At 42.6% G+C, this 21,324-nt stretch overlaps 1 protein-coding gene across 2 annotated transcripts in view; it reads right to left on the bottom strand.

Moving 5' to 3' along the window:
- PEBP4 (phosphatidylethanolamine binding protein 4) overlaps window positions 1–21,324 on the bottom strand; it is a 106,841-nt gene that overhangs the window by 82,025 nt on the left and 3,492 nt on the right. For both annotated transcript variants that reach the window (XM_056571044.1, XM_056571043.1), the window contains exon 2: window positions 1,091–1,209. In XM_056571044.1, the coding sequence (XP_056427019.1) occupies window positions 1,091–1,203 (113 nt within the window). In that variant the 5' untranslated portion in view covers window positions 1,204–1,209. The remainder of the gene's footprint in view (window positions 1–1,090; window positions 1,210–21,324) is intronic.

Below are 21,324 nucleotides of genomic sequence, written 5' to 3'. Positions count from 1 at the left end.
CTATACACACAGGGCTTTCCGGCGGCAGCCCAATGTGTGTAGTGAGTTTTAGAGGCGGGGCCGTGTGCCGGCGTGACTGTGACGCGCGGCTCCACCTCCAAAACTCACTATACACATTGGGCTGCTGCCGGAAAGCCCTGTGTGTATAGTGAGCGAGGAATACGCAGCGTATTTCCCGCTGCTGCTGTAAATTTTGCGCAGCGTCGAATACGCTGCGTATACGCCCTGTGGGAACGCACCCTTAGGATTCGCTGGGACTTGACGCCTTCATGGAAGGTTGCAGTGAGATGCCGACACAACCTTCCATGAAGACGGCAAGTCTGAAGCGATATCATCTTCACATCGCAGCATTCACCCGATTTGCAGGTAAATTCCTTCTATTAGGCCGGGTGAATACCCGTGCCATACGCTCACAACTTGATTCACACTGTGTATTCCAACTTACAGATTTAACAAGACTTTGAAAACCTATATATGCGTGTTACACTGGACATTTAAATTGGCACAAAACTAGGTGGCATTATCTGTGTATGTGTCATAATTTTATGCAACTATATTTTACCACATTTTATTTTATAGTGTATGTACTATATCTGTAGTTAGGGCCCTGCTCAGATAATAGGCAGTCATATTGTATCTAAATAAAGCATAGTTCATTTTGTACAACCAGCTATTTATCTCCAATCTTACATTCCCAGTTCACCCTATGAGGTCTGAATCCTAATTCTGTTTACCTTTGATTTTTGGCACTATGGGTATAGTGCAACTCAGTACCTCGGTATAAGGCATACCATCAATTATAGTGTGTGGCCACCTGAACTCTCAGCTTTTTCTTGAATCTTCAGCTATAGAATTCAGCCCAGGCCTCACATCCTGCATGTGTTACTAAGAGGGACACGTTCAGAAGGGAAAACTCAAACTAGGAGCAGGTCTCAAACTGTAGGATGACTTCTATACTCGGGGTAACAGCTAAAAGCATATTTCCATGTAAAAAGGTGTCCATAGTCTTTACAGCTTGCCTTATTACAGTACATTCAAAAACAAATGCATACTTTTTTTTTAACCAACAATAAAAAGGTCTTCCACTTACCTACATATCTCTGCATCATCACCAGTGATCGCCTGAAGATCACATGAGGCATGGATATCGGAGAACAGGCCCACCACAAGCAAGTGGCACAGAAGAAGCAATGCCTTCCACATTATTACCTGCAGAAAGGAAGGAACATTACATAGTGATGGTACCAACTTCTCCATTTACTTGTTCTATGGTATCAGTAATTGGTTTGTTAACTCTGTCAATATAGTTCTCCAATGCAAATGATAAAAAAGGTACAACCCAAGTGTGTTCAGTGCTCCGCCTCTTACATACATTCCACTTCCCATATTGTTATGTTGCAGGCTAAATAAAAATCCAAAGTACAACTCTACAACCCCCCCCCCCCCCCCCCCTCCCGCGATTCTGGACTTTATACCCTAGAAAGATAAATTGAGAACAGAAGGTTAGAAATCTTTCCTAATTTATTGAAAAGGAAAAACTAAAAATCTTCCAGTGCCATAAGTATTCAGACCCCTTCATCAGGACTTAGTTGAAGCTCCTTTGGCAGAGATTACAGTCTCCAGTCTTCTTGGGGATGAAGCCACAAGGTTTACACTCCTGGATTCTTCTTCAGATCTTCTCCAGCTCTGTCAGGATGGATGGGGACCATCAGTGGAAGCCATTTTTCAGTCACTCCAGTCCAGTCTACAGTTCAGAGCGCTCTGGATCAGATTTTTATAAAAAATATATCTATGTACTTTGCTCCATTCAGCTTCCCCTCAACCCTGACCAGTTTCCCTGTGCCAACCACTGAAGTACACCCCCAGAGCATGACGCTGCCCCCACCATGCTTCACTGTAGGGATGGTATTGGGCAGAGCCTGGTGTCCTTAAGACATGACACCGTGGGTCCATTCACACAGCAGCACTTCCTCCCTGAATTCACTCTACTTTTCCATGCAAAACCCCGGCACACAAGTCATTTAAAACAGATTCAAGCACAATTAGACCAGGTTGGCACGGCATAGTCTCTGGATGACGAAATCCAGCCAGTGATTCTGTGTGCAGGCAGCGCCAACTGAATCCGTCAGCGATAGGACAGCACAGACATTGCCGTCTCCATAGCCGGTGTAATAAAGAAAACTGTGTCCCTGTAGTGGAATGTGACCTTCTGAAGAGGGACAACGTTTTCTGCTTTACAGCCCACTCCTTCTCCTCTACCCTCTCAGGGGAATGGGGACAGTTTCTATACACATCTCCCAGCCTTTCTCCCACCTGCCCGCTCTGCACATCCACCATCCGTCCACTAGCTTCTGCAAGACTACAACCCCCAGCATGTCCTCACTGTAAGGGTTAGGGATGGTAGATGTGATGTGCGGCGTGGGCAGGTGATAGATGTGCAGGCAGGTGGGAGTAAGGCTGTAGAGTGTTCCTCTGGCTGCGCTCCACAGTCAGTCTGAGTGGTGGGGAGATGTGCAGAGAAACTGTGCCCCCATCCCCCTAAGAGTAGCGGGGATGGAGTGAGAGGGAGCGGGCTGTAAAGCAGAAAACTGTGTCCCTGTGCGGAAATCCACCAGAACAGTGAACAGAAGGAAAAATAGCCAGCCCTACAACCTAGTACACAGGTGCCCGCTGCTGTGGCAAATACACAATGTACAAAAAAGAAAGTTGCAGCAGCACTCTTGGTAAAAAAATGGAGGCTCTTAGCGCACTTTTTGATCAAAATGTGTCCCCCCATCCACCACGCGCAGGTGGCCTCATATCGGATGGGACCCTAACATGATAACTCACCTCTGCTGTGCATATAGCCTCTGACTGTGTGACATGTTGGATCAGCCATTGACTAAACCACCTCCAGTCTGAGAGGGGTGGGGTGCATGGCTAAAGAGGGTGCCACACCCCCCCAACTTACAAAGTAAAAACAACATGATCCAACATGTCACACAGTCAGAGGCTATATGCACAGCAGAGGTGAGTTATCATGTTAGGGTCCCATCCGATATGAGGCCACCTCCGCGTGGTGGATGGGGGGGGGGGGGACACATTTTGATCAAAAAGTGCGCTAAGAGCCTCCATTTTTTGACCTAGAGTGCTGTTGCAACTTTCTTTTGAGAACAGTGAACAGAAGTTTATGTTGAGGCAGAATTTTTTAAGAAGATTTCCCAGGTCTCGAAACCTCTGCAGTGTAATCCCATTGTTAGCAATGAAACGCTGCTGCACCGGTATTTTAGAGCAGAATTCAGTTTTGAAATTCCGCTTGGAGATTCCGGTCCAGCAGAAATTCCATAGTGTGAACCCAGCTTTACCATGTGAAAATTCTGCTTGGAATCCTTGTTGAATAAAAGCCCCATTGACGTCAATAGTAGGTCCTGACAAGAATTATTTTTTGCTTGAAGAATTGACATGTCCATTCTTGAAACAATAAAAGTTCCTGATGAGGAGTATTTTCTGACTTTTATTTTGCTTGAATCTGCTTCAAATAACGATCAGATCAGCCAAAATGGCTTCAAGCAGACCTAAGAAGTGGATCGCAGATAACACTGATCAGTGCTATGCCTATGAATAGCACCGATCAGTATTTGCAATCTAAAGATTGGTAACAGTGTTTAAAAAAAAAAAAAAAAAAAGATTATAAAAACGAATAAGCCCCTCCCTTAATAAAATTCCATTCTTCCATTTTACTAATTAAAAAATAAAAATACTTTATAATCACTGTGTGCGGAATATTATTTTAGTCATATGGAACCACAGAATAAAGAGAATATGTCAGTTTAACCATAAACTGCACTGAGTAAAAACAAAAACCTCTAAAATTGTTAGTTTTTTTAAATCAATTTCCCACCATAAATGATCATTTTTGGTTGCACCGTAGATTTTATGGTAATATAAAAAAAAAGGTATCATTACAAAGTGGTAGCACAGAAAACAAGCCTCATATGGATCTGTTGATGGAAAAATGAAAGCGTTATGGCTTCTAGAAGGCGAGGAGGAAAAAATGAAAATACAAAAGTGAAAATTTCCTGTGTCCTCAAGGCTGTGTCCTTAAGGGGTTAATACCCATTATGTTTAATTGTATTATACTGTCCCATTCACACAGCAGAATTTCCGCAGCATACATTCCACAGCGGAAATTCTGCATTCTGCAAAATGTAAAGACCGGTCTTTAAAGGGGTACTCCGGTGAAAAACTTTTTTTTTTTTTTTTTTTAAATCAACTGGTGCCAGAAAGTTAAACAGATTTGTAAATTAAAGGAATATGGATACCGCTCTCACCAGCTCCGGACACCTCCTGCACCTGTGCTGCGGACTGCCGGCACTGCCTCCGGCAACTCCTTATACTTGAAAGAACTCCGTCCGGCACCAAGGTATGAGGTAAAAAGGCTTGTCTTTATTTATTCCACAGCGGGATACATACAAAGATTTCTGACGCGTTTCGCCCTTTGCAGGGCGAAACGCATCAGACATCTTTATCTGTATGTATCCTGCTGTGGAATAAATAAAGACAAGCCTTTTTACCTCATACCTTGGTGCCGGACGGAGTTCTTTCAAGATTTGTAAATTACTTCTATTAAAAAATCTTATTCCTTCCTGTACTTATTAGCTGCTGAATACTACAGAGGAAATTATTTTCCGTTTGAAACACAGAGCTGTCTGCTGACATCACGAGCACAGTGCTCTCTGCTGACATCTCTGTCCATTTTATGAACTGTCCAGAGCAGCATATGTTTGCTATGGGGATCTCCTTTTACCATGGACAGTTCCCAAAAATGGACAGAGATGTCAGCAGAGAGCACTGTGGTCATGATGTCAGCAGACAGCTCTGTGTTTCAAACGGAAAATAATTTCCACTGTAGTATTCAGCAGCTAATAAGTACAGGAAGGATTAAGATGTTTTAATAGAAGTAATTTACAAATCTGTTTAACTTTCTGGCACCAGTTGATTTAAAAAAAAAAAAAAGTTTTTCACCAGAGTACCCCTTTAAGAGCAGACAAACATACTGTATCAGCCAGCAGGTTGGGATTCAGCCGCCATGCCCATTCTTTAGGTGAGGAATGGGGAAGGGTCAAGGACAAAAAACATGAGACATGAGACCCATATAATGGTGTCTATGTAAGGGTGCCCAGAAAGCAAATGGTGATCAACTAGAAAGACATTAGTACGACTCTAAGGTAATGTCTGCACGGAAAATGTGATCCTAGTATTAAAAGGGTACTCCACTGAAATTTTTTTTTTTTTTTTTTTGGTGCCAGAAAGTTAAACAGATTTGTAAATTACTTCTATTAAAATATCTTAATCCTTCCAGTACTTATCAGCTGCTATATCATTGTTTTATAAAGAGGTCATGTAACCATTCCATAAAAAATGACCAGCAAAAATATTTCATGATCCACCCTTCGTTCCAGAGATCTGTGGGTTTGAATCCCTGAATTATCAGTCAGACAAAATACTGTCTAGTCAGATGGGTGTGAACTTCATTTTAATAAAGGGAGTGATCAGGTGATGGGTGGGATTATACAGTCAGGGGGTGTGTATTAGGCATATATGCCCTTCAATGTACAACATGCACACCCCCTGACTGTATAATCCCGCCCCTCACTCCTTTTATTAAGTTTCCGCCCATCTGACTGATTTTCTGAACTGTCATTCAATATAAACCCCCATTTCTCAGAAGCGGGAGGACGTATGGAGAAGCTGTAAAAAGTTGTGTGATCAGGGCACCCTAAGATAATATTGCAATATCCTCATATTTTGGGGGGTTGGCCACATTTCTGCTTTAAATATTTAGCTACATATAAATAAGCGATATTTTATATGTTGGATACATCTGTTCAGTTTGTGTGGCATATGTTACATACATGACTGGTATGTACTTCAATATTAGCTTGTTTATAAGTTGGGCTTTCTCTGTTTAGGCCAGTTGTCTGATGTCATGTTCACACGGGGGGGATTTATGAACCGGTGAGCACATGCAAAATTGCGTACGCTGCATGTTTTTATTTTGCGCATTGACTTGCACTGAAATTATCATCCAATTTTTGTACAATTTTTATGTTGTCTGTGCTGGCTTCATCCTTTTTCTTGTGCACTTCCAGGGAGGATGGTTAGCAGATGCACAGGTTGGTCTGCTGAATTAACACCCTGGTATTAAACTCCAGCTCTACTGCACTCCCTTTTTATAAATGAACTGGTGCCAGGAAGTTAAACAGATTTGTAAATTACTTCTATTTAAAAATCTCAATCCTTTCAGTACTTAGCAGCTGTATTCTACAGAGGAAATTTTCTTTTTGAATTTCTTTTTTGTGTTGTACACAGTGCTCTCTGCTGACACCTCTGTCCATGTCAGGAACTGTCCAGTGCAGCATAGGTTTGCTATGGGGATTTTCTCCTGCTCTGGACAGTTCCAGGTACGGGAATCAGGTGTCAGCAGAGAGCACTGTGGACATGACAAAAAAGAAATTAAAAAAAAGAAAAGAATTTCCTCTGTAGCATACAGCTGCTAATAAGTACTGGAAGGGTAAAGATTTTTTAATATAAGAAATTTACAAATCTGTTTAACTTTCTGGCACCAGTTGATTTAAAAAGAAAATATTTTCCACTGGAGTACCCCTTTAATATCTCCCCATTGTTGATGTACCATCTACCATATATTTTGGATTTTTCATTTTGATTGTCCCCTAATGGTCTGATGTGCGCCCTTTATAGGAGTCCTTATTTAACCTTTTATATTCCTCTAGACCCTGTTTATTTACTTTAATGTTTCTCCGAAATGACTTCTCTTTATTACTTTGGCTGCCAAATCACTTCTACCTCGGGCATGGAAACAACCTGCTCCACCTTCTCGTCTGGAACTTTATGCTAGGATTAAGGAGATCAGAATGATAAGATAGATTCCTTCCTGTCTCTCTTGGACCTTTTTGGGGCTCATTGTTAACTAGCATTTTATTTAAATGGGTACTCCGGTGGAATTTTCTTTATTTTTTTATTTTTATTTTTTTTATCAACTGGTGCCAGAAAGTTAAACAGATTTGTAAATTACCTCTATTAAAAAATCTTTATCCTTCCGGTACTTTTTAGCTGCTGAATACTACAGAGGAAATTCTTTTCTTTTTGGAACACAGTGCTCTCTGCTGACATCATGACCAGAGTGCTCTCTGCTGACATCTCTGTCCATTTTAGGAACTGTCCAGAGCAGCATGTGTTTTCTATGGGGATTTTCTCCTACTCTGGACAGTTCTTAAAATGGTGTCAGCAGAGAGTTCTGTGTTCCAAAAAGAAAATAATTTCCTCTGTAGTATTCAGCAGCTAATAAGTATTGGAAGGATTAAGATTTTTTAATAGAAGTAATTTACAAATCTGTTTAACTTTCTGGCACCAGTTGATTAAAAAAAAATTTCCCACTGGGGTACCCCTTTAAGACCGCAATTTCTCATATTTTCCTGGACTACGCAAATGAGACGACCTTACAGCTTCAATGGGAAGCCTTGAAGGAAGTCCTGCACGCGAAAAGGATTTTAAAATCCGGCGGTTTTTGACAGATATTCATACTGCTGAACCAGCACACAGATGCGTCATACGCCATTTATGGACCCAATTGTGCTTCCTCAATGTAGCGGGTTGGTTTGCAGTCTTTTACCCATTATAACCCTCTTATCCTTTGCATGTCATTAATGCCCCTTGACAGCTTTATTATTTGCCTTTATGCACATGAGACTAAGGGTGGGTTCACATTACGTTTTTGCTGTATAGGTGCCGGATTCGGTTGGGGGAGCGAAAACCCGGCGCTCCCGGACCCGGCCCATATCTAATGCATTTCAATGAGCCGACCGGAGTCAACCGGTGACTCCGGATGGCACATATTTGCCCCGTATGCGGTTTTCTGACCGGACCTAAAACCGTGGTATACCATGGTTACTTTTTTTTCCCCTTTTCATTGTATTCCCACTGCTGTATTTTTGGATTGTGTGTGTGAGCAATCACACAGGAGCGCATCCGCAACATATTTGATGCTGTGGATGTGCTGACCACAGTCAGATAGCGACGGCAAAGAGAACTCCCTGGTGCTACCGTAGCAGTTTGTGTCTGCTCGTGACTGCCGGCAAGATTTCCGCACACACAGCGATGGCAGAAGCAGGGAGTTCTCTTTGCCATCACTATCTGACTGCTAGCAGCACATCCACAGCATCAAATATGCTGCAGATGTGCTCCCGTGTGATCCCAAACTAAAACATAAAAACGTTTACCTGAAAACTATCAGTCCATCTGCTTGCCTCCTAGAATGTAAGCGCATAGAGCTGCCAATAATGAACAAGTTCAGTCTTTCAGCGGAATCGGCTCGCAAATGTATCGCCATCTATGGAGACTGTGCACTTCTGAGCTGTCAAAGCGCTGGAAATATCTCCAGGCTGAGATTCTATAGTGTGAAAGAAGCCTAAGGCTAGGTTCAGACTATGGAATTTCCGACTGTCTGCCTGCAGAATTTTCCGCGACTATTTTCCGCCTCCAAAGGAGTTTTTCAGTTTCATGCGTAATTTTGTCATTTCCACGAGCAATCTGCCGATATTCCAAACGGAAATGATGAGCGGAGATTAGACACACAAATTCCGAGTAAAAAAATCCTAAGTATGAACAGGTGACTCGCATGTACTTTTTAGCAAGCAGAATTTTGGACGGAAATTATAAAACAGAATTTCTGTCGGAACCTAGCCTTACTCTGCTTTAATGTAGAATGTTTAGGCAGAATGTTTTAAGCCTATTGACTTCAAAGGGATTCTGCAGTCCCAACCACACAACAGAATTTTCGCCGCGGACGTTTCGCCGTCAGTTCTTAAATTTTTGTGGCATTCGGCTGCGGAAACCCATTGAAATCATGGTTTTTTTTTTCCCCCTCCACTAAATGATTTTGTGTGAATTTCGTGTGGAATTTTAATGTTTGCAATGAGTACAGGCACATTTTTTACGTGCATTGTGTATTTCGGGCAAATTAATGTGGCCAAGGAATTCACGCAGCTATGCGGAATTTCTTCTGTGTAAACATAACCGTAGACTTATACGATTCCACCATTTACTATTGGGACATACACAGGTCGGGATCAGTTCAATAGTAAATATTTTGGGTTTCCAAATGGCTATGCCTTTTTGGATTTATGGGTATATTTTTGCGCACTACCCCACACGGGTTCACAGTAGTAAATCAGGGCCATTGTGTTTTGGCTTTTTTTTTTTTTTTTTGCTACTTATAAATAAAATCTAAATTCCTACATTGTTCATTTTGTGTTGTGTAATTGTTGCACTAGAGACTTGTGCACATAATAGTGTAACTTTGTTGCACACAGCTGCAGTAGGTGCACAAGCCCCTCACTGTACAATATCCTGACAGTTCAGTAACATTCACCATAACATTTAGAGCTGTGTTTCCAAACCAGGGCACCTCCAGCTGTTGCAAAACTACAACTCCCAGCATGCCCGGACAGCCGTTGGCTGTCCGGGCATGCTGGGAGTTGTAGTTTTGCAACAGCTGGAGGCTCCCTGGTTGGGAAACAGCAATTTAGAGCGTGAAAATCTATCCTAGTCATGTGATGATAACACGGGTGCACGGATTGTTATCTTACGGATTAAAAAGAAACAAACAAACCCAAGTATGGGTCCTTACAATGAAAGATAAGAACCACACATTGATAGAATGTTACAGAACTTTCCTAGCACAAAGTCTAAGCTTTATGGATTAAAAATGGATTATCCCTTTAAGCAGCACCATACGGCTGCCCATTTCAGCTTGGTGCCCATTCTAACCTGTCCCATGGTTGATTTAAAGGGGTACTCCGGTGAAAACCTTTTTTCTTTTAAATCAACTGGTGGCAGAAAGTTAAACATATTTGTAAATTACTTCTATTAAAAAACCTTAATCCTTCCAGTACTTATTAGCTGCTGAATGCTAATTTCTTTCTTTTTGGAACACTGATGACATCACGAGCACAGTGCTCTCTGCTGACATCTCTGTCCATTTTAGCAACCATGCATAACGGATGTATGCTAAGGGCAGCATGGTGGCTCAGTGGTTAGCACTGCTGCCTTGCAGTGCTGGGGACTTGGGTTCAAATCCCACTAAGGACAACAATAAATAAAGAGTTATTATTATTATAATAACGTCAGCAGAAAGAACTGTGGTCGTGATGTCATCAGAGAGCATTCCAAAAAGAAAAGAATTTCCTCTGTAGTATTCAGCAGCTAATAAGTACAGGAAGGATTAAGATTTTTTAATAGAAGTAATATACAAATATGTTTAACTTTCTGCCACCAGTTGATTTCAAAGAAAAAAGGTTTTCACCGGAGTACCCCTTTAATGAAATGTGTCATTTTGTTGTGTGCCAAAACTGAACAATTCTTATTCTATTATTGGAAGAGTCAGAAATGAGCAATAGCTTTTGTTCTATAGGGGGCATGATCAGCGCTATAGAGGGCATGGGTAGTGCTATAGTACAGTGGTTCTCAACCTGGGGTATAAGTACCCCCAGGGGTACATAGCAGTTCCCCAGGGTGTACATGAAAAAAAAACTGTAATGGCAGCCACAGCCACTGGTTACTGGTCTGGACCACTTTGAAAGAAATGGTGGGCTACAGAACTTATGATGGGTACTACAGAGGGCATGCTTTGTGCCAAGCTTTATAGAATGTGCTCAGCACTATAGAGGGCATGGTCTATGCTATAGAACAGTGATGGCGAACCTTTTTTTGAGCCCGAGTGCCCAAACTGTAATACACGCCAACTTTTTTTCCCCCTCAAAGTGCCAGCACAGCAAGTAAATCAGAATACTGAGGTTTAAGTTTAGAAAAAACAACTCATGCAGTTGCCATAACTAATTAACATCTCTATTAAAAGAAGAAAGCAACAACAGAGTTCAATCATACAAACTTGTTTTTTTTTTTAATTGATAGCTTATAGTTCCCCCACATTAGATTGGCAGCACAGTTCCCCCCACATTAGGGGCGCAGTATAGTCCCCCCCCCCCCCCCACATTAGGGGGGCAGTATAGTTCCCCCCACATTAGGGACGCAGTATAGTTCCCCCCACATTATGTGTGCAGCATAGTTCCCCCCACATTATGTGTGCAGTATAGTTCCCCCACAGACAGCAGCCTTCAGCCATATACAGTGTATGGTTGGAGGCTGTATGCCTGTGTACTGCCCCACTTCAGTGTTCCGACCACCGGGACCGGAGGAGCGGTGGTCGGAGCACTGAAGAGGACGTACATACAGGTAACTTACCATGCGCGCGTCGTCCTCCTCGCTGCTCCGCTCTGCTGTTGCTATGGGCGCACGCACAGGACGTCAGTGACGTCTCTGCGTGCGCTACCTCCTGGCGGCTCCTGCATTTTTAAAGTTTCAAATGGACGGAAGAAAAAGCCGGGATCCGTTGGCGCATGCCGCAGTAATGCTCAGATGTCCAGTTGGGTAAAAGGTTCTTTTATTTTGCCAGATATTAGACGCGTTTCGAGGTTCCTACCTCTTTCTCAATAAAACATAGGCTTCTAACAACATTAACATACAGGTGCTATTTAAATGAAAAAAAACGCGACTGGGATCGGACCGCCCCGTGTGAACAGCGCTGTAAAGTGACGTGGCCGGCGCTCTCCAAGTGTGTAGGCACAGGTAGTAAACAAAAACATATGATATTAAAACTGAATCTCAACATGCTAAAATACGATTGTTGGCTCAATGCGTTTCTAAAATGTAAAGAAATTTTACATAAAACCAAAAGAGAGAATAAACGAGCCTTAGCTGGTCAGAGTTTGTGTGTGATTGTACACTGGGATAACGGCAGTGGTAGTGTATTATCGGCTGTTACTAGACGCTAGTGGAGTGGTGTAGCGGTGTTTGTACAGTGATGCCATGTCACGTCCCGCCTCGGGGTATGGCCGAGAGAAAACGGGACATAACCAGTTAATGTGTCCGTGGAGTTTGTCAGTGTGTATATGCGTGGCGCTTGCGCATTGCCGACATGGATGGGACTTCAGCAGGTGTTATAGATACTGCGCGTGCGCACAATTCCATTGACAATTTAGTCCGTGAGCGTAGATGGGGCTCGGATAGTTCCTATGGGCACTGCGCTTGCGCACAGCGCTGACAACACTATAGTGCGCGAGCGTGGTCCCTTGCTTAGGGCTTGTTGGTAGTAAGTATGTGAATTTATGAATGGGAGGACGAATGGGTGTATGGTGGTAATGGAGTGGTTTGAAAAAGAATGTTTGGGAATGGGTATAAGGAGCATAGTCTCTTATCTGAAGCATGTTGTGTTATTGGACAAAGAATGTGTTAGCGGGAGCGTGGTGTATATATCACATATATATATATATATATACATATATATATATATATATATATATATATATATATACACACACACATACACACATACATACATATACACAAATCATTGCCATGGAACAAATGTGTAAAATGGGGTGAAATGGTATATCTGATCGTATATAGATGTATTGTATGTGTAAATGAACTTAATGGCTGAATGTATATGTATGACTTCAGACATTTTCTAGACATTCATTAAGACCCAGTGGCTGAAGTGTATTCATCCTGAAAATCCAGAATGATTCCCTCTTACACAAGTTATTAAAACGGTCTGTAGAATCCTCCGGGATTTGTTCCAGGGCTGTCACTGAAAAATCCCTGAATTCACTGTTGTGTGCTTCTAGAGCATGTCTCGATACACTGTGTTTCAGGTATTTGTGGATAACGTTATACCTGTGTCCGTTGAATCTGTTCCTGAGGGTTTGTGATGTACGGACAATATATTGTAGTTGGCAAGTGCATTCTATTAGGTAAATAACATGAGTGGATCCACAATCTATGTGTCTTTATAGAAAATGTTTCACCTGTTTGGTTACTGGAAAAGGTTGTTATCTTATCTTTCATATTTGCACATAGTTTGCATGATTTGTTCTTACATTTGAAACAACCTCTATTTGGTTCGGGATTCTTGTTGCCCTCTCCTTTTTTCCTCTTTTTTAATTTGCTGGGTGCGATGTTATTTTTAATGGTCGGTGCTCTCCTATACGTGAATCCAGGTTTTTCTGGAATGATTTTTCTTAAAATCGGGTCATGTTGGAGAATCTTCCAATGATCTTGGATGATAGCCCCAATGGTCTTAAAACCTGCAGAATAATCGGTTATGAAGTTGAACTTAAAGTCTGTCTCATCCTTTTTTCTTTTCTTGTGTAAAGTGACATTTGTCCGAGACGTTACTGCTTTCTGATATGCTGCTTTCACAATTTTTGGGGGGTACCCCTTCTCCTGGAGTCTTTTTTCTATGACTTTACTTTGATTTTTAAAATCTGTTTCCTTTGTGCAGTTACGACTTACCCTGTAAAACTGTCCATATGGCACACTTTCTTTCCACTTGCGGAAGTGACAGCTGTTAAAATCCAACAGGCTGTTGCAGTCTACTGTTTTGAAGTAAACTTTGTTGATAATTCTGGATTTTTCCGATGTGAGTGTAAGGTCCAAATATTCGGTCTTGTCCGGTGTGCAGGTACCTGTGAGTTTCAGGTTATAATCATTGCAGTTGAGGTGGTTGGTGAACTGGTGGAATTGTTCTTCCGTTTCATTCCAAATAAATATCAAATCATCTATATATCTCCTGTAGAATATTATGTTGTTGCTCCATCTGTGTTTGGTGTATACGTATTTCTCTTCGAAATCTCCCATATAGAGATTTGCGAATGAAGGTGCGAAACGCGTCCCCATCGCAGTTCCAGTGGTCTGTAGGAATATCCTCTGTTCAAACTCAAAGTAGTTGTGTGAGAGGATGAAGGAGATACTGTCTATAATGAACGTTTTCTGTTCCGATGGCATGGAACTGTCCTTAACCAATACAGATGTAATCACTTCCAATCCTCGTTGATGTGGTATGTTTGGATATAAGGCGGATACGTCTAGTGTGGCCCATTTGTAGTTTTGTTTCCATGTTATTGGTTCCAGGAGACTTATAAGGGTAGGTGTATCTTTTAGGTATGAAGGAAGGTTGGTTACATATTTCTGTAACATAATGTCAACGTAATTTGAAAGGTTACTTGTAATAGAATTTACCCCGGAGATGATCGGACATCCTGGGGGATTTACTGGATCTTTGTGCAGTTTGGGCAGATGGTAGAACACTGGGGTGCGGGGATTTTTCATATTTAGAATTTTTTTTATTTAGAATTCCTTGTTCGTAGGCGTGGTCTACTAGATCGTTGCATTTCTTCAGAAATATAGTGGTGGGATCTGTGGCGAGTTCTCTGTAGTAGTTAGGATCCAATATGATATTGAAGGCCTCCATGAGATATGTGGGACGGTCCTGAATCACTATTCCCCCTCCTTTGTCCGCATTTCGGATGGTGATGTTTGTGTTCTCTACTAGTCCTCTCATGGTGTCTTTTTGTTTTTTAGTAAGATTGTGTTTAATGTTGCATTTTTTGTTTATAGTTCGGAATTTGTCTGCTACTAGGGTATAGAAGGTCTCAATGAATTCACCTTTGTGGTAGGTTGGATAAAAAGATGATTTTGGTTTCAAACCACTAGGTATGGCTGGTGGATCCAGTACATGTATTTCTTTGTCCTTGGTGTTGCTGGTTATTTCGCATTTTCTATTCTCGATGAGACTGAAATGCCTACTTAGTGTGAGTTTCCTGATGAATTTATTCAGGTCGACAAATAGTTTAAATTCATCGATCTTTTTAGTCGGACAGAAAGATAGTCCTTTGTTAAGGACTTCCCTCTCTGTTTCAGATATTATGTGACTGGAAAGGTTGAATATTTTTATCAAAGTTTTTTGTTCTTTTTCCGTTGGATCTCGTGTTCGTTTTTTTCCTTTTCCCCCCCGACATCCTCTTTTTGTCCTTCTTCTGATAGTTTCCTTTTCATTCTTGCTGGGCTGTAATATTCTGTGATTAATGTGGTTAGGGTCTCGGTTCTGCCTCGGTATATCGGAATTGGGGTTAGGACTTTGGGTAATTCTAAAAAAGCCGGTAAACCTCTGTTTTCGCTTGTGGGTGTAATTGGTTCATCATTGTTCCCTCTCTCTTCTTGAGACCCTTTTTGATGGTTCCCCTGGGATTTTCTCCACGTTTCTGTTTCTTCATCTTGTGGTGTAATGACATTAAGAGGTGTTTCATGATTCTTCTCTCCAAATGATGTGGCTGGTAGTGCCAGTGAGGATAGTTCTCGTGCTTGTTGCATTAGGATTTCGAAGTCTTGTGGTTCGTCCTGTGGTTCTACCGCCAGTATTCCAACTGCATAATTGAGGTACTGGGTGGCAGAGGTCTCTTGGACCTCGGGAATAGTGTCCTTATTCTGTATGTTTTGATTGGGAGAAGATAATACTTTCTTTCTTCCCGGGGTGCCCTGAGTAGAGAGGAGTTTTTTGCTTTAAAAGAGGGTACTCTTTTAGCATGTTCTCTTCCAGATTGTTTCGATCTTGAGTGTCTGTTGTTATTTCCAGATCAGATGTTCCTTTGTCCGGAGTCCTGTGTTCCTTTCTGTCCTTGTTCCTCTGCAGGGTCGCTCCTGTATTGGGTTGTTCTCTCGGTTTTCTGAAGTTGGTGTTAAGAAAAAAAAACGTCCATTCGGTTGTTTAGTATTTCCTTTGGAGTATCTAGTGGGTGTGTTTTTTCTTCTTTTAGGAGTGTATCTTGGTATTCCAGGGGTCCTAGGGATATTTTTCTGTAGCTCCCTGGGCATGTTGTCCACTTTTCAGGTTCCTCTGTCCTCATTTTCTTCCAGAATTTGATGTTATCCGTGAGGTAGTCATTTTTGTCCCTATTGAGTTTCTGTTTTTTTTTCTCCAGAGTATCCTTCTCTTGGTTGAGGATCCTGATCGTCAGGAGCTTATCCATCCGTGTGAAGTCTCGATTGTTTCTATGCATGTTCAGGGTATTGGTCAATTCCGTGATTTTTTCATCTAAGTTTGTGCAGAGTTCCTCTCTTTTCTCACATAGAGTTTGCATCATTTTTAGGGAGAATTCATGCATCTGATCTTCCCATTTTTTGACAAATTGATTGTCATTCTTAAATGCCGCCTCTGGGCGGAGTCGCAGGCCTCTAGGGACAATGTTTTCTTGTATGTATATCTGCATAAATTGAGGTCTAGATGATGTTGAATTTCGCTCCTGAGAAGTCTCTCCAGATTAAGGAAAGTCTGTGGTAGGTCGATTGTGGGTGTAGTCATCTCGGGTCCTATGTGGGTATAGGTGGTATGTTGGGTGTTGTCCATATGTTTGAGTGACTGTTCTATGAGTTTTTCCCTTTCACTCAGGCGGTTTATGCAATAATCCATGGCGTTGGCTGTACGGTGTGTGTTGGGATATGTGTGCTGTGTTTGGTGTCACAATTGTATCCTAGATATAGTACAGAGGATAAACGTTTGTAATAGTATATACTAAAACAGTTATTACCAGAACAATAAATAGCAGAACAGTTGATGGAAGCAGTTGATAAAACCGTATATGATAGAGTGATACAAAATTGCAGAACACCAACAGGTGTAAATGCTGTGGTTTTGTTACTGATGTTTGAGGACCGAAGATGGTTCCTACAACAGGTATTGAGATCCTATATACAAGGTGGATAAATCAATACAGTGCTGTTACCACAGTAGATGTGCCTAAAAACACAATGTGCACCAGTCCGTGGTGTGTGCGTAGTGCAATGTCAATATGTCTATATACAGACCAAAAGTGATTGTTTCACATGCTTGTAGTCTGTTCCATTGGTTACTCCTCCTGGCAAAATGTCAGGATATCGGGAGTGAGATTGTAAACTTGTCATAGGCACACCGGACAAGACCGAATATTTGGACCTTACACTCACATCGGAAAAATCCAGAATTATCAACAAAGTTTACTTCAAAACCGTAGACTGCAACAGCCTGTTGGATTTTAACAGCTGTCACTTCCGCAAGTGGAAAGAAAGTGTGCCATATGGACAGTTTTACAGGGTAAGTCGTAACTGCACAAAGGAAACAGATTTTAACCCCTTAAGGACCAGGCCATTTTACACCTTAGGACCGGAGCGTTTTTTGAACATCTGACCACTGTCACTTTAAACATTAATAACTCTGGAATGCTTTTACCTATCATTCTGATTCCGAGATTGTTTTTTCGTGACATATTCTACTTTATGTTATTGGTAAAATTTTGTCGATACTTGCATCGTATCATAGTGAAAAATGTCAAAATTTGCTGAAAAAATTGAAAATTTTGCATTTTTCGAACTTTGAAGCTCTCTGCTTGTAAAGAAAATGGATATTCCAAATAAAAAAAAAATTTATTCACAAATACAATATGTCTACTTTATGTTTGCATCATAAAATTTATGAGTTTTTACTTTTGGAAGACACCAGAGGGCTTCAAAGTTCAGCAGCAATTTTCCAATTTTTCACAAAATTTTCAAACTCACTATTTTTCAGGGACCAGTTCAGGTTTGAAGTGGATTTGAAGGGTCTTCATATTAGAAATACCCCACAAATGACCCCATTATAAAAACTGCACCCCCCAAAGTATTCAAAATGACATTCAGTCAGCGTTTTAACCCTTAAGGTGTTTCACAGGAATAGCAGCAAAGTGAAGGAGAAAATTCACCATCTTCATTTTTTACACTCGCATGTTCTTGTAGACCCAATTTTTGAATTTTTACAAGGGGTAAAAAGAGAAAATTTATACTTATATTTTTAGCCCAATTTCTCTCGAGTAAGCACATACCTCATATGTCTATGTAAAGTGTTCGGCGGGCGCAGTAGAGGGCTCAGAAGCGAAGGAGCGACAAGGGAATTTTGGAGAGTACGTTTTTCTGAAATGGTTTTTGGGGGGCATGTTGCATTTAGGAAGCCCCTATGGTACCAGAACAGCAAAAAATCCCCACATGGCATACCATTTTGGAAACTAGACCCCTTGGGAAACGTAACAAGGGGTAAAGTGAACCTTAATACCCCACAGGTGTTTCACGACTTTTGCATATGTAAAAAAAATATATAAATTTTCACTAAAATGTGTGTTTCCCCCCAAATTTCACATTTTTGCAAGGGTTAATAGCAGAAAATACCCCCCAAAATTTGTAACCCCATCTCTTCTGAGTATGGAGGTACCCCATAAGTGGACCTGAAGTGCACTACAGGCGAACTACAATGCTCAGAAGAGAAGGAGTCATATTTGGCTTTTGGAGAGCAAATTTTGGTCGGGGGGCATGTCGCATTTAGGAAGCCCCTATGGTGCCACAACAGCAAAAAAAACCTCACATGGCATACCATTTTGGAAACTAGACCCCTTGAGGAACGTAACAAGGAATAAAGTGAGCCTTAATACCCTACAGGGGTTTCACGACTTTTGCATATGTAAAAAAAAAAATTTTTTTTTTCACTAAAATGTGTGTTTCCCCCCCAAATTTCACATTTTTGCAAGGGTTAATAGCAGAAAATACCCCCCAAAATTTGTAACCCCATCTCTTCTGAGTATGAAGGTACCCCATAAGTGGACCTGAAGTGCACTACGGGCGAACTACAATGCTCAGAAGAGAAGGAGTCATATTTGGCTTTTGGAGAGCAAATTTTGCTCGGGGGGCATGTCGCATTTAGGAAGCCCCTATGGTGCCAGGACAGCAAAATAACCCCCACATGGCATACCATTTTGGAAACTAGACCCCTTGAGGAACGTAACAAGGTGTACAGTGAGCCTTTACCCCCCACTGGTGTCTGTCAGAACTTTGGAACAGTGGGCTGTACAAAATTTTTTATTTGCACAGCCCACTCTTCCAAAGATCTGTCAGACACCTGTGGGGTGTAAATTCTCACTTCACCCCTCATTATATTCCGTGAGGGGTGTAGTTTCCGAAATGGGGTCACATGTGGGGTTTTGTTTTTTTTGCGTTTGTCAAAACCGCTGTAACAATCAGCCACCCCTGTGCAAATCACCTCAAATGTACATGGTGCACTCTCCCTTCTGGGCCTTGTTGTGCACCCCCAGAGCAGTTTGCGCCCACTTATGGGGTATCTCCGTACTCGGGAGAAATTGCATTACAAATTTTGGGGGGCTTTTTTCCCCTTTTACCTCTTGTCAAAATGAAAAGTAAAGGGCAACACCAGCGTGTTAGTGTAAAAAATTTATTTTTTTACACTAACACGCTGTTGTAGACCCCAACTTCACCTTTTCATAAGGGGTTAAAGGAGAAAAATCCCCCCAAAATTTGTAACACAATTTCTCCCGAGTACGGCGATACCCCATATGTGGCCCTAAACTGTTGCCTTGAAATACGACAGGGCTCCAAAGTGAGAGCGCCATTCGCATTTGAGGCCTGAATTAGGGAATGCATAGGGGTGGACATAGGGGTATTCTACGCCAGTGATTCCCAAACAGGGTGCCTCCAGCTGTTGCAAAACTCCCAGCATGCTTGGAAAGTCAACGGCTGTCCAGCAATACTGGGAGTTGTTGTTTTGCAACAGCTGGAGGCTCCATTTTGGAAACAGTGGCGTACCGGACGTTTTTCATTTTTATTGGGAGGGGAGGGGGGCTGTGTAGGGGTATGTGTATATGAAGTGTTTTTTACTTTTTATTTTATTTTGTGGTAGTGTCGTGTAGTGTTTTTAGGGTACAGTCACACGGGCGGGGGGTTACAGCGAGTTCCCGCTGCGAGTTTGAGCTGCCGCACAAAATTTGCTGCATCGCAAACTTGCAGCCTGATACTCACTGTAAGCCCCCTGCCCATGTGAATGTACCCTGTACATTCACAGGGGGGGGGGACCTCCAGCTGTTACAAAACTACAACTCCCAGCATGCACAGTTTATCAGTGCATGCTGGTAGTTATAGTTTTGCAACAGCTGGAGGCACACGGGTTGGGAAACACTGAGTTAGGAAACAGACAATGTTTCCCAACCAGTGTGCCTCCAGTTGTTGCAAAACCACAACTCCCAGCATTCTCAGGCATGCTGGGAGTAGTAGTTCGGCAACATCTTTAGAGCCAGATGTTGACAAACTACAACTCCCAGCATGCTGGGAGTTGTAGTTTTGCAACATCTGGAGGACTACAGTTTGCAGACCACTAATACAGTGGTTCCCAATCTGTGCCCTTCCAGATGTTGCAAAACTAGAACTCCCAGTATGCCAAAACTGTCCAGGCATGCTGGGAGTTGTAGTTCTGCAACATCTGAAGGGCCAGATGTTACAGAACTACAACTCCCAGCATGCCTGGACAGTAAGGGCATGCTGAGGATGTGTAGTTTTGCAACATCTGGAAGGGCACAGTGGTCTCCAAACTGTGGACCTCCAGATGTTGCAAAACTGCAACTCCCAGCATGCCCAGATGCCAAGGGCTGTCTGGGCATGCTGGGAGTTGTAGTTTACAGGGTCCCAATACAGCAATGCATGTCGCTTTACGGCGACGTGCATTGCTGTAAAGGGCCCGACCGCGGCTGAAGATATACTCACCTGTCGCCGCCGCCGCCATCTTCATCGCCAGGATCCGGGTCTTCGGGGACGAGGTAAGTACCGGGGCCGGTCCCCAGCACTCCCCCCGTCCCCCGCCGCGTCCTCCGGTCTTCCTCCCGTCCTCTCCGGACTTCAAGGGGCCGGGCAGGACGGGAGGAAGTAACCGCCCCCCCTCCTGCGATTGGTCGGTTCACTAACCGACAGATCGCAGGGTATAGGAGGAGGTGGCAGGCTTGCCACCTCGCTCCTAGGCTCCAGCATGGTCCTGGCTGTCTGTGACAGCCGGGATCATGCGAAATTACCGGGCGGTCGGGTCCAAGAGACCCGATCAGCCCGGTATCGCCGCAGATCGCGAGGGCGATTTCCCTTGCGATTTGCGGCCATCGCCGACATGGGGGGCCTACATGGCCCCCCTCGGCGTTTGCCCTGGATGCCTGCTGAAGGATTTCAGCAGGCATCCAGTTCCGATCTCTGCCCGGCGAGCGGCAGAGATCGGAAATACAACAGGACGTTCTCTAACGTCCTTGGGCATTAAAGCCCAGGTAGTGAGGACGTTAGAGAACGTCCTATGTCCTTAACAGGTTAAAAATCAAAGTAAAGTCATAGAAAAAAGACTCCAGGAGAAGGGGTACCCCCCAAAAAATTGTGAAAGCAGCATATCAGAAAGCACTAACGTCTTGGACAAATGTCACTTTACACAAGAAAAGAAAAAAGGATGAGACAGACTTTAAGTTCAACTTCATAACCGATTATTCTGCAGGTTTTAAGACCATTGGGGCTATCATCCAAGATCATTGGAAGATTCTCCAACATGACCCG

The sequence above is a fragment of the Hyla sarda genome, chromosome 4 (assembly GCF_029499605.1).
Source record: "Hyla sarda isolate aHylSar1 chromosome 4, aHylSar1.hap1, whole genome shotgun sequence".
Classification (NCBI taxonomy): domain Eukaryota; kingdom Metazoa; phylum Chordata; class Amphibia; order Anura; family Hylidae; genus Hyla; species Hyla sarda.
Note: the sequence above shows the minus strand (reverse complement) of the source record. Positions and strands in the feature narration are given on the sequence as shown.